At 33.6% G+C, this 14,568-nt stretch overlaps 1 protein-coding gene across 1 annotated transcript in view; it reads right to left on the bottom strand.

Moving 5' to 3' along the window:
• Window positions 1–1,466: 1,466 nt before the first annotated feature.
• LOC149782376 (uncharacterized) overlaps window positions 1,467–14,568 on the bottom strand; it is a 145,254-nt gene continuing 132,152 nt past the window's right edge. The window contains exon 13 of the mRNA XM_089933765.1: window positions 1,467–13,521. Coding sequence (XP_089789891.1) covers window positions 13,454–13,521 — 68 coding nt within the window. The 3' untranslated portion in view covers window positions 1,467–13,453. The remainder of the gene's footprint in view (window positions 13,522–14,568) is intronic.

Raw genomic sequence — 14,568 nt, forward strand, 5'->3', positions numbered from 1 at the left:
ATGTTAGGTCATGATCTAGGTAATATCAATTTTATGTTTTAGGGGGATGTTTTCCTTCACGTCCACGCTTTTCGTATAAGAACCCACAGTATTCGTCGTTCAAACCATTCTACAGAGAAGATGGCTTCGAACCACCTCGACAAATTTCAAACATTGCAAGACGTCCTTGACAATTTGGGCATGATAGAACAGATGCTAGTACGACTCAATGAAGACCACTATTCTTATAGTCCGCATAGAGTAAAAATGGAGATTAACAACTTAAGAAAAGCAAAGGACATGATAAGTGGTGTGATGAAGGAAATAAAGGAGGAGAAGGAGGATGAAGAGGAAAGGATAAGAATACGAAAATGGAATGAAAAAATTGAAAAAGAAGAAGAAAATGAGAAGAGGAAGAAAGAGGAGGAGGAGGAAGAGAAGAAAGAAGAGGAGGAGAAAAAAAGAAGAAAAAGAGTGTAGGTGAGAAAATAAGAAGTTGGTGGAGAAAAAGAAGAAATTAGAAGCAGAAGAAGAAGAAGAAGAAGAAACCAAAGGCCCTTTTCAGGGCCAGCTATATTTCTCGAAAAGAGAATGACTTTTCATTTGCCTACCCCTTTATAAAATTTTTTTTAAAAAAAAAATCCCATGTTCAATTCCCCTTGTCCCTAAAGTAGTTTTTTTTTTCTAACATGTTCAATTCCCCTTCGTCCCTAGACAAACCCACACTTTATTCCCATGTTCAATTCCCCTTGTCCCTAGACAGACCCAAACTCTATTCCCCATGTTCAATTGCCTTTGTCCCTAGAATCGATATTTTTTTTTTCCATTGTTCGAATGCCTTTGACGCTAATCTCAATATTTCCTTTTTTTCCTTTCTCCAATGTTAAATTCCATTGACGCTAATCTTACCCAGGGTTTTTTGCCCATGTTAAATTTCCATTGACGCTAATCTCGCCCAGGGTGGTTAATGTTAAATTTCCATTGACGCTAATCTCGCCCAGGGGGTGTTTGTAATGCTAATTCCCATTGACGCCAATCTCACCCCTTTCACTACTCATAGGGCACCCTTCATTTACTTATAAATCTGTCTAATTACATGTAATTGCTTACTAAGTTACTTACACACTTGCTTGCCCATTAAGTTTACTTTCACATCATTTCTAAGCCTTTCTGTATCTTCAGACTACTGCTTTAAAATTGATTTCCATTGGTTTTGTCAGTTTCTTCCTCACTTCTATATGTGACCACACAGACACACACACAGACACACACACAGAGAGGGGATTATTATGCAAAAACATCAAGATGAAAACAGATTTTACACAATCTGATGAATATCCATCTAAATTGAATACAAATACTGGGATGATATACAGATGAATGTCATGAATCCATTTACACTAATTAGTAATTAGAATTATATACATCATGTACATCATAATGTGATGGCCTCATTAATAGGTGGTGTGCTCAAAATAATAACTGAATTTGTATTTAAAATTTATCTACACAGATTGAAGATTTTAGACTTCTCATATCAAATGCAAAATGGAAAGTGTATCTTGGTGAGTGACTGTTTTTTTGTATGACAAAATTATTGAGATCATATTGTTTTTCTGTAACAAAATGTCTGTGCTTTTTATGGCAGGTTGTAAATCATCTATGGTCTTTTCTACTGTTCACTGACTATTATTTTCTTTCACTTAACTTATTATTATTCAAACTGGATTACATCATTTTCTTTTACAGTTATTGTGACTATTTCCATTCTATCACGCCATTTTCTTTTACAGTTATTCTGATTTGTTAAACTGTATCACTTCATTTCTTTTTTGAGAGCTGCAGTGATTCAGTGGTTACCATGCTAGACTCAAACCTGGACATGGTATAAGCTCGACTCCTACTGCAGGAACAGCCTGGGTTAGATACAGTGGTGTGTCTTTGGGCAAGGTACTGTACTCCAATTGTGTCAGCACTAAATAACCTATTTGTGTTGCTGTGCTGTAAAATGTGAAACCTAATAATTTCCTTTTACAGTTAGTGTGATTTTTAAAACTTTTTCACATCATTTTCTTTTTCGTTACAGAGTAAAAGACAGAAGCTACAACCGTGCCATTTTATGTCCAAGTTATTTCCGAATTCATTATGTACAAGGTAAAACATCATATCAGTGAGATCAAAATGAAATGATCACATCATTTCAAAGTCAAGTAGGAAGGATAATTTACAAAAGCAGACATACTTAAAACTGTTTCAGACCAATATTAAATAAAAGAAGACTTATCGGAATGACTACATCATTTTGAATTGTGCAGCAGACATTGCTATAACTACCACAGCACAATATTAAATGTCACAAGAATGGAAGATGTCATAATGAAATGATCAAGTCATTTGGAACTATACAGTAAGCATTGATTTTAATGATACGAGATTGAAATGAAGCCAATGATGTATACGTAACTTATTCCCAAGTTTGAACATATATACAAGTACAGAACACCTTATTAAAACTCTACCCTCTGAAGAAATAGAGCATCAAACCTTGGAGAGAGAGACTACCTTATACTCAAGTATATGAAATATTGTAACACTGTCCATGGTAGCCAAGTATTATATTAACTTATAGTGGCACCATCTTACAATAAAGTATATAATACTATAAGAGTGTATATTGGAGTCATATCGTGTTCCATCTTAAAGAAAACCTTCCTCATAATAAACCTCATAATAAAGTACAATATAGATTATATCATTTTAATACTACATTATTAGCATGGAATCAATGACATCAACCTCATGATATGAACAGTGTTATAGTGAAGGTATTATAGTGAGGGCATCCTGTATAATACAAAGTTATATGTGTAACAGTAAGTATATGATATAAAATCATCACAGGTACAATATAGTTAAATGGATCAAACTCAAATGTTTCAAATGAATCACATACTGAAATCAGATTCAACTTAAAATTCGGACATTTGATTGGTCAGTGATTTGATGTCAGCCAATCAGCCATCAGAAGGTAAAGTTAAGTTCAACTTAAGCATGCAAATCTTGTTATAATATTGTAGTGTTTAATTTTCATATTGGCCTTGAATGAATGTACTGAGTGAAAGAAACAATGACAGAATTTTATCTAAATCCAGATTGAAAGATATGGCAGATTAATTTTAAATGTTTGTGGCAATGTCTGGGTGAAAGAGTCACTATGTCACTAAATGTCTTCAAATATGTGAATAAAATTAATACTGGCAGAGACACGAAGTTTAAACATATTTTTAAAAGTTAAAATTTGTTCATTTTGGTGTGTAATTTATTGAATATGCTTTTTTAGGGGTACTGATGTCATGGTTACATATTATAAAAGATCCAATAATCAGTAGTATTTGTGTGGAAACAAAATGATCTCTTGCCCAGACCAATACAATAATGAGAAAAATGCCATATGGATGAGGATCTTTCTCAGTAGGCATATTATAACAAGTTACAGAGATGATTTCCAGTAACCATTATGTAGCTAAGTTACAGAGACACTTCCCGGTAGGCATATTATAACAAGTTACAGAGATGATTTCCAGTAACCATTATGTAGCTAAGTTACAGAGACATTTCCAGAAGGCATATTATAACAAGTTACAGAGATGATTTCCAGTAACCATTGTGTAGCTAAGTTACAGAGACATTTCCAGTAGGCATATTATAACAAGTTACAGAGATGATTTCCAGTAACCATTATGCAGCTAAGTTACAGAGACACTTCCCAGTAGCCATATTATAACAAGTTACAGAGATGATTTCCAGAAACCATTATGAAGTTACAGAGACACTTCCTAGTAGCCATAGTGGAGCTTTGTTACAGAGACACTTGACAGATGCTACATTGTAGCTTAGTTAGAGGGACATATCTGTTATGAAATACCTGATATGGCTTGCTTAGACCACCATAAATTCCAATATTTGACGTGTTTTGCGCGCCATAGGATCTTGTAAATATACTTTTTCTTTGCATCGCGTGATGCCTTCATTGCTTGTGCGGCACGTGCGTAATACATGTTAACGCGCGCGACTATATTTGTTACTTAGGGATCTTGACTGACACAGCCATTAGAGGGAAGCTCTTTATGTTTTTAGCTGTCGGGGCGGGGTCGCCATTATGTCTTACTTAGTTTGAGCCAACGAGTTGGCGAACTCGGTGCGGATAACTGGGCTGGATTACTAGTTGTGTATGAGTGTCTAGGTGTGGATAACTGTGTGCGGACTGACTAAGTGTAGCCAGAGGCCGCAGCAATAGTGATGAAAGACAGCCAGGAAAGTGCCAACATATATGTGCATGAAAAGTCTGGATGGTTGAAGTGACCGAGCCGGGAAGCAGGTCAAAGGGCATATGAAATGTCAAGTAAACATCGGACATACATATAAAAATGTCATTATAGTGTTTGACTATAAGAATTTCATTATAGTGTTTGACTATAAGAAGGTCATAGTGTTTTGACTAAGAGAAATGTCATTATAGTGTTTGACTATAAGAAGGTCATAGTGTTTTGACTAAGAGAAATGTCATTATAGTGTTTGACTATAAGAATTTCATTATAGTGTTTGACTATAAGAAGGTCATAATGTTTGACTAAGAGAAATGTCATTATAGTGTTTGACTATAAGAATTTCATCATAGTGTTTGACTATATGAAGGTCATAGGGTTTGGCTAAAAGAATTTCATTATAGTGTTTGACGATAACAATGCCATTAGTGTTTGACTATATAGGGAAAGGTTAGCATATTGGTTGACCATAGAGACGAAAAGCATGTTAGTGTTTAATTGTCTGAAACAACTTTATAATTATTGAACATTTCAAATAATTATATCTATTCTTCATCATGGTTTTCCATTGGATCCATATTATGTACCTTTGTATTCATTTGGATGTCATGTTACTTTATCATTAGTGTGAGAGAATAATACATCTTTTTATTGTCACTCGCATATGTATTTGTTATTTCTTAAATACCAGTTCAGTCTCAAAGGGTATTAGCTCGATTACATTACAATGTCCCATCAGCCACAGTGTAGCTTAGTTACAGAAAGCTCCCAGTACTCATATTGTAGCTTATTGCCAACAATTCCCAGTAGCCATATTGTGTCCTAGTTACAGGGATTTTTTTTAATCGATTATTTTAGTGTAATGTTAAACCTGTGAGAGAATTTTAAAACAATATTGTGGTGTTTCACAATGTGCTGTTTCAGCAATATTCTTTCTACTCAACTCTATCCTCTCCTCATATGCATATTCAGGTCCCTCAGACTGGTACTACTTTTCTTCAAAGGAAAATTAAACATGTTAAAATAAAAATATAAACATAAGCATGGAAAAAGACTGCCCTGGCACTGTCTGTAATTACAGAACACATTTTGACCAAGATATGATGGATGGATGGAAATTATATATATATATATATATATATATATATATATATATATATATATATATATATATATATATATATATATATATATATGTATATGCATGTATGCCCATACCATTGAGCATGAACCTAAATGTAAACCTTCACAGACAGACACACAGACAAGGATAACACTATTAATGATGCCTCTACCACTGACATGTGACATGAAGGGGTCTAAATATCTAGCCTTAAAAGGGATAGTGTCAATGCATGTGTCCATGTCTGTGATTTTAGGCCAGTTGTAGATCCCAAAGTATCATTCGATGTGGTGTTTCTCTGCCTTAAAAATGTTACTTTTTCGTGGCCAATATGCTATGTTATATCCAGGAGAGGTGCAACACAAGTTCAGGGTAAGTTTTTGCTTCTGTGTTTTCCTTATTTTCCATGCATCTTGAATGGGATTGTGTCTAAAGTATCTGACGAATTGCAAAGTAGCCTACATATATTAATCTTATTAACAAAGAACATCTGGTTTCTGTAAACATTATCACACAGTGACAACTTTAACTGAAATAAGTAAAAACATATTTTTAAATACATACTAGTACTTGATACCCTGATGACCAGATTGTTCTCTGTAACTGGTAATGCTATACTTTACTCTGACTACTGGATCTTTCTATGTAGCTTGTAATGTTACACTCACTAACAGCACTGTAAACATGGTTCAACAGTCACCTACAGTAATAACACCATAAACACAATTCAACGGTCATGAGGCTAGCCAGCTAACCACAATGCCAAAATGGTTCCTGCCTCTCACAACATGTGGGAGGGAGTATCAACCTATCCTACGTACCTGGATTTACATTAACAGCACTTACATATGGTTCAGCTTATATCTAATTAGCAAGATTAATGAATCTTGCTTGTACCATATATACAGGCCCATGTACATGCAAGAAAATGTTGTCAATTTACAAATGAAAATTCAAAATACAAAGAGCAACTTAAAAAATCAAGACAACACATGTTTAAAACAAAAACTATTCTTAGGATACTGTGATTTTCAAAGTCATGATAACAACAAGAATACCCTACAATATTATTCATTCAAATACATAATTAGAAAAACATTTTTACTGCACAGTTTTTAATATAAAATCATGATGGCAACAAAAACAAACTCCCAAAACTATAACTAAACAAATCATTACAGTCAAGATATCAATAGTCTTGTCATTTAAAACTCCATTTACAAGAGTCTATGTAATAATGTCAATACTTTTCAGGAATAATAAAAAAAACACACACAAAAAGTGCAAAAAAGTAATTGCATAAATACAATTTAGATAACAGAGAGATTAATATATAGTAAAAATATTACACATCACAAAGACTATTACATATCTACTGTACACAGTATAGTCACATCATATGATATACTGAAAAGCTATAAACACAAGAGACCAAAGAGGGCCATTCTTTCTCCACTTGCTGTTCTGCATCTTATTGTGCCAATACAACCATTTTTAACATGGCAAGTCTGTGAGTAGATTAAAGTTGAAGATAATTTGATTTTAGCCAAAGAGGCATGATCTTCATGAAAAAACCCAAGGAATAGTTATATGACGCATTTATTATATACCCAACAAACCTTGATATAAATTAAACTTTGGTAAGATTTTAAAATACAGTATGATCTCAACAGCTCAAACACTTGAGATGCCTAACATTGTTGATCAATTCTAGTACTTTGAGTCAATGAGGTTGGGGTCATTTAAAAAAATGAATACATTATTCCACTGTAAATAATTCAAAATTTCAAGAATTTCTTTTTTTTGGAAAATTCTGTAAAATATACCCATGAAAAAGTCATGTTTCACTTCTAGTCTTGTATTATACATAATAAAAATTTGTTTACTGAAATAGGCAGACACACATCAATGGTTTAGAGACTTTATTTCCAGCCAACTCAGGCGAAGGTAACATAGCTGCATTCTCCATGCTGAGAGACTGATAAAGTTGTAATTAACAGATCCTAGCTAATGTTTATCAGAAACAATTTGGTTTTCCGGTGACTTTTAAAAAAATATTTTTATTTTTATTTTGCTATTTCATCTGCACTTTTTCCTTCATCTGTCTTATCTATCTTCTTTCTGTTCTTCTTATTCTTTTTGGGCTCTTCTGAGGTACCTTCCTCCTGTACAGTTGATTTTACTTGATGGTAGATGGGTGGAATTTTGTTGGGTCGAGGCATCTCAGATGCCAGGCCTTGTGTATCATCAAACGTAGCAGATAACCCTCGCAGATTTTGATCTTTAACATCATTCTTTTCTGAGGGTATTGGCTGTGGACGATGGTTTGGTTTATCTTTGAGTTCTTGATTCAATGGGGGCAAAGGTCGATATTATTTTAGGTCAAAGGGTTTTGATAGTACATGTTATGTTTCTGATTCATCTTTGTTTCTGATTCTATTATGAATCACCAGGGGCCTGGAAATTAAGAATCCCTGTTGCAGTTGTATATTACTGTATTGCCTTGTAATATACAAAACACTGTGCATTTATGAAATTTAATACTAGCTACATCTTGATACAGTCTACTTGAGTATGAAAGATTCATTGTAAAAGGTGGCTTGAAATTAAACTACGCTATCTCAATGGCATATTTTTATAGTGTATGCAAGATACAATCTAAATGGAACATGGAAATTAAGCAACCCTGTCTCAATGGCATATCACTAGTGCCTTAGAAGAAAACAGCACACCTAAGAAATTAAATACTGACTACATCCTGTTATAGTCTGCTTCAAGCAAAGTCACTTTATGAGAGAAAATAACATATATCATTGAATAGTACAAATAAACTGTATAGAGTGAATGTGATACATGTATGATGAAGGAACTTAGAGTGAATGTGATACATGTATAATGAAGGACCTTATAGTGAGTGAGTGTGATACATGTATAGTGAAAGACCCATTAGTCAGAAGTTCTGTATAATGATAGGTTTTACAGTGACGGGTGCTGTATTATCAAGTTTTGTTACTAAATCCATTATAAATACTGACCAAACTTATTTTTAAAAAAAATATTAAAAGTCTAAATTGCTCCAGTCATATCCTGATTTTACACAATTTCCATGAAGTACCAGACTGTGCGACTGAACAAAATATTTTTTGAGATAAGTGTAAATTCTATGAGATATGTCCCATTCATCAGAAAACTTTGCACATTATTTTTGAACACGAAATGCCACCCATATTTACTGAAAACTGACAAATGAAACCTTTTTAATGTGAGAATATTTCTAAGAAAATTTTGATTCTAGTTTTGTGTTTTTGGACAGAGAAGCATGCTGTTTGTTCCCGAGATCACTGATAACCTTTGATGCCAAATGGTAATCATTGAATATCCTTGATAGCCTCTGATGAGGAAAAGACACAAATTTTCATTTTAACATGTGCATCTTAGTAAGTGACAGATTGTACAGAATATACTATCATGACTGAAGGCATCCTTGTGCCATTGTATACATGGATGTTTTCAAAGATGAAAACCTTTATGAAAACACTTACAAGGTTTGATCTAACACCTGGAAAAATTCTAAACACAAGAAATACATTATTTAGTAATAAATGGAACTGAGGAAGTGAGACCGTTACAGAATCCCAAAATAAGGTGAGGTTTTTCCTTAAGTTGTAAGATATTAAGAGCATGCAGACAAATCCTGCAATATTGAAAAATCAATACAAGAAATTATGATCAGTCCTTTCCATGCTTAGGGAAATAGATTTTAATTCTGGTATCTGCAAAGAGACATATTCCATCTTCTACTGAAAGGAAGCAAGTTTCTACTTCTTCGGACACCATTCAGAATTCTTCATCACATGACATTTTATAAGCCATCTATTTTTGGTGCAAAATACCCCCCCCCCCGCCCATCAATCACGTTGGCCTGATATTATTCAGCTGGCTTGCAAAGGAACATAACACTGATATGACCAGATGTTGCTAAAAGATGAAATCCAATTCATGCAAGATCTTCTGGATATATGCATGTATACTGATAATCATACAATTTTAGGGAGCATAGTGTACGTGTTAGTCAGTCTAGAGAGCAAAATTTTTCATAGAAATTTAATCATCACTATAATTATGTGATGTTAGTGTCTGAATAATATAAACTATGACATTTACCCCTGCAGAACAGTTTAATAATAGCTGTCATTTCATAAATACCATGGTATGTAATGAGATGATGATCGTTATGGAACTCGCCTGAGATATTTATTACTATAGAATTCATCTGATATGCTGGTCATTAAGGAATTCATATGAGATGTTGATCATTATGGAATTCATCTGAGATGTTGATCATTAAGGAACTCATCTGAGATAACCGCTTCGGTGGCCTAGTGGTTAGAGCATCTGCCTCGGATGCGGGAGTCATGGGTTCAATCCCTGGCTAAGTCATATCAACAGGCTGACCAGTCCTAACACTAACCTCTTAATGCTGAGCGTCAAACGAGGCAGCTGTTAGTACCATTTTTATAAGTCTTTGGTATGACTCAACCGGGGATCGAACCCACGACCTCCCGCATCCGAGGCGGATGCTATAACCACTAGGCCACCAGAGCAGTTTAATTAAACTTTGTAGGATGTGAAAACAATCATAAATATTAAATGACTATATTTTTTAACAAAGCAAGCATTATGTCACAGCTTGAATAGTCCTATAGTTTGTTTTTAAAGATTTTTCAAGACCTCCTAAAAATGTTTCATGGAGTATATCATCGTATGCAAATTGAACCTTCCCTATATACAACTTTGCTAACTACCCTGTTGTTGTGCAAGCCTTTTTAGGAATTTGTTTAAAATAAAAAATTCAATGATTTTTCAAAATTCCATATATATACTACTTACATATACTATAAAACTCCACATCTGCCATATAATTGACTTATTAGTAAATCACCTATCAAAACAAGATATCCAAGTGATCATTTAATTGACATGTAACTAACAGCCAAATACAAGAGTGGCTGTAGAAAATGTCAATATGATAAATTGAGTTTGATTATTTTCCTCGTAATCTGTTGATTAGCAACTGATAAGGCTGAATGTCTTCGTTTGGGTATCTTCAGCAGCTTTTTGATGTCAGATTTGTGTAGAACTGAGGTTTTTAAAACAGAATGCTGTTGGTCAAATTTACTCCAATTTTGTGGAGTGGTCAACAGAAACTGTCATTTCATGATTTAATTATATCTTTAATAATGTTACTGTATTCAATTTCAGATCAGCTTCATTTGTATAATATTTAAGTCATTTATCCTATAATAATTATATCAGATTTAATGAACTCTGTTGTGCACTTCTTTAAAATAGCATGTTTAATTTTTTTAGTGATGTGGTCATATTAATTTGCAAACAGTTCATTTCAGTCAAATCTGGTCAAAATTTGTGTACCAGTTTTGAAGACAGCAGTATACCATGTAAAGGTTTTACTATTTGTATTAACAACCATCTTGCACAGCAACTCGGTATTTTTAATGCAACATGAAATGCCTTCATACATACCAGGATGATTTCTCTCAAACATGGATTAATTCTGTTAAATACTGTTGGGAAGAAGGTTAAAATTTTGTTATTTTTCAGTGTGCTAAAACCAAGCCAAAATAATACACTATTGCCACTCATAAATATGCTTTAATGATTTGGCTACAAGATTGTATTTATGTAAATAACTTGTAAGCACTTCTAGCCAGACTGGGCTGTAATGATTTTCTTGAAATTATGTAGTGTCTGAAGCCAGACTGGGTTGTAAAATTGTGTAGTGTTTCATGTCAGACTAAGTTATAATGGTTTTCTTGGACTATTGTAGTGTTTCCAGTCAGACTGGGTTGTAATGTTTTTCGTGGAGTCATGTAGTATTTTCATTCAGATCGGGGTGAATTAGTTTTCTTTGATACATTTTGTCTAAAACTAAAGGATGGCAACACGTTTTGGTCTGTGCTGTAACTTTCAGCAAACTGTGTAAGTTAGTGAAGATGAGCATGATAGATATACACGTTCTTAATACTGAATAAATATGCAGTTTACATTATCAAAGCACTGGCCAGAATATGTTTTATTATATGCTCAATTTTTTCTCCGTTAACTTACATTGTCAGAATCATTCAGTATTTTACGATATTGCACACCTTCATATTGCACTCATGTGCAGGACACGTGTGACCAATAATGTATTAGGAACTACTTTGTAAACAAATCATGTACACTCGTGTAGCAGACACTTTACGGTTTGGTTGATTAAATTTGTTTCTAAATGAACTAAAGCAGATGTTTCATGGACTGCCACATACCAGCTGCTTTGCTACATTCCGCATTAACCTTTTTGATACAATGTTTCAGATTTTTGCGATAGATGCCAGATTTCATAAAATTGCTGGGTACCTACAAATGACATGCAAGTAACAATGCACAATCTGTTTCCTTTAGCTGGTGATAAGAATGGCAAAAAATATACTAACAGTTTTTACATCCTGAATTTCCTCAAAACGTACTTTCTTAGTTCTGCAAATCCGAATTACACGAGCCATATCATGGGTTTTCAAGCTTGATTACACATTTCGAAATTGTACTGTAGTTTCCACTATATTCCAAGTGCAATAACGTCCTCCTTACCGCACTCAAAATGAAGGAAACATACTCCATAGTGCCTTTTTGATAACTGAAATTGAATGACTTCTTATTTTTCCCACATTATGATTTCAAACATTCAATGGCAGAACAGAAACACACTTGCAGATATCAACAAGCTGCTCCGTCGCCACTGAAATCCAATGTAGTTCATGTAGAAGTGGCACATAAATCCAGTCCATAATCACGAAATTTCATAGAAAAGAGAAACTTACCAAAATCTATTCATTCCAGATCAAATGGAAAAGTTGTTGCAATGCACATTCATTCACAATATGACTCCAAATTTCAATTTTAAGTAGATCAAAACGACATTTTATTTCGAAAGTTATGTCTAGCTTGCGACTAAGTTCAAATTTATCTGGGCGGAGTAAAGTGCGCATTAATAATGCTGTTGTGTAAAGATGAATCTGCACTTGTGTATTTAGTTTGGAATACGGCATGCATTCAGTTACTTTGTTTCATGTAGTGTATTTTTGTTTTCATAATTAAGCCTTAGGTAGGATAAGAAAATGAGTATATAATAAAAAGGTTACTGCATATGAATGGGAAAATATGAACTCATTTTTTTTCTGATGGATGGAAAATATGAAGTCATATTTTCGCACGGATATACTGCATTCCCAAGGTCGTACAGTATTTCCATCCAAAAAACTCGTTCATATTTTCCCATACAAATGCAGTAACCTATAAATAACTGCCTGAATCCAGAAATAAAGCCTAGGTGTTCAAAGTCTTTCTCAAGTATTTGGGAAAAGGTTTGAACATGACAGTTATTCTTACATAACCAACTGCCCTAATTAAATATTTATATATAAATGTTACATAATCAACTGCCCTAATTAATTGTTTATATACCAATTTTACATAATCAATATCCTAATTAATTTTCATTTTCATAAAGGTATCCTTAGCAATATACTGCTGGGTGAATATCTACATGTATGGACAGGCATAACACAAACTATATGCAACTGTAATATAAAGTATCTTTCTTAAAACTTAGATTACTGGCATATTAAAACGAAAATTCTCAGATTGTTTCAACCTGATGTTGCTTAGCTTGCAAAAAAACACCAAAAAATGAAATAATTTCAAAATCTGAACTAGAAATCTTAACATCTTACTGTAAACTGGGATGACAAAAAGAAATTTTTAATTGAAAGCATCATATAAAAATGCATGAAACTGTTAATGAAAAACCACAACACTTCGGTAAAAGAAAAAACTTCTGAGTTACGTACTCAAGCTTTATAAAAGTGTTGACCTGATTATGTAAGAATACCATGCTACAGATTAAAGTCTGGGTACAAACACACACTAGACAGTCCGACAAAGGAGAAGAAAATGCTCCATTATTCTAACTTCTTAACACCCTTTTCTTCCTTCTGTGTTTCAACATCCCTTCTCGACGCATATGAGTTGCTCCTGAAATTGAGCACATAAATATACTGATATTTAGAATATCAAACATATGGAAATAAAATATGATGATCTTCACTTCCATTCTGATTCTGCAGTCCTTGACCGCCTACCAAACTGATGGAAATAATACTGTAAAATAATGCCTTTTATGCAGCAAAACATTATAAGAAGGGGAACAACTGGATAAGGTGTATATATGTAAGCAGATCATGTGACAATAGAGGTTATTCATATTATTTATGGTGTCAGGTTGTTATGTTTATAATTAATAACAGTATGGCTTTGTTCGAAAGAGCCTTATGTTGCTACGACAGAAATGTTCATGAAAGCCATCAAGACTGACATAAATAACATCACTCTATTACACAACTGTTAGGCAAAACACATGGGAGCAATGAAGGGCATTATTAAATGGAGCAAATTTTAACCCACCTTTGAAATTGCTAGAAAGATTGAATAAGTATTATTTCAAATCGCTAGAAACTAGAAATTAATAGTTTTTAGCAATTTTTCCCGTGAACATCACGTATCTGTTTTGCAGCCACCCAGACTTCGAGTTGAATGACCAGTGACATAACTGTTTCATGAAAACATGAAAGCTCTAATATTATCAACAGTGTGTAATGATATGCATATAACTACTCTAAATTGTGTACTTTTTAAATTAATGTTTATATTCATCTATTTGAATGCTCAACTGTTTTATTTTGAGTTTTTGAATTATTGGTCATGTTTATCTATTTTAAGTTGTGTTTTTGATAAATAGTTTATGTCCATCTCTTCTATTATGAGCTGTTTTTGATATACTCGGCATTGTTTATGTTCATCTATTCTATTACAAACTGTGCTTTTTGAATTAACATTTATGTTCATCTATTTTAAAATATGCTCAAAACACAGGGCATGTAATGTTATGACATAAGACACCGCTGTGTGAAACAAAGTGGAAGAAATTGTACCAAGCCCTGTTGGACCACTCCGGTGACCTAACTGGTTAAAGCGTCCATCTCAGATGTGGGTGTTTGAACCACAGCCAAGCCATACCAAAGA

This window comes from Sinohyriopsis cumingii, chromosome 15, assembly GCF_028554795.1.
Source record: "Sinohyriopsis cumingii isolate HCF-2022 chromosome 15, ASM2855479v2, whole genome shotgun sequence".
Lineage (NCBI taxonomy): Eukaryota > Metazoa > Mollusca > Bivalvia > Unionida > Unionidae > Sinohyriopsis > Sinohyriopsis cumingii.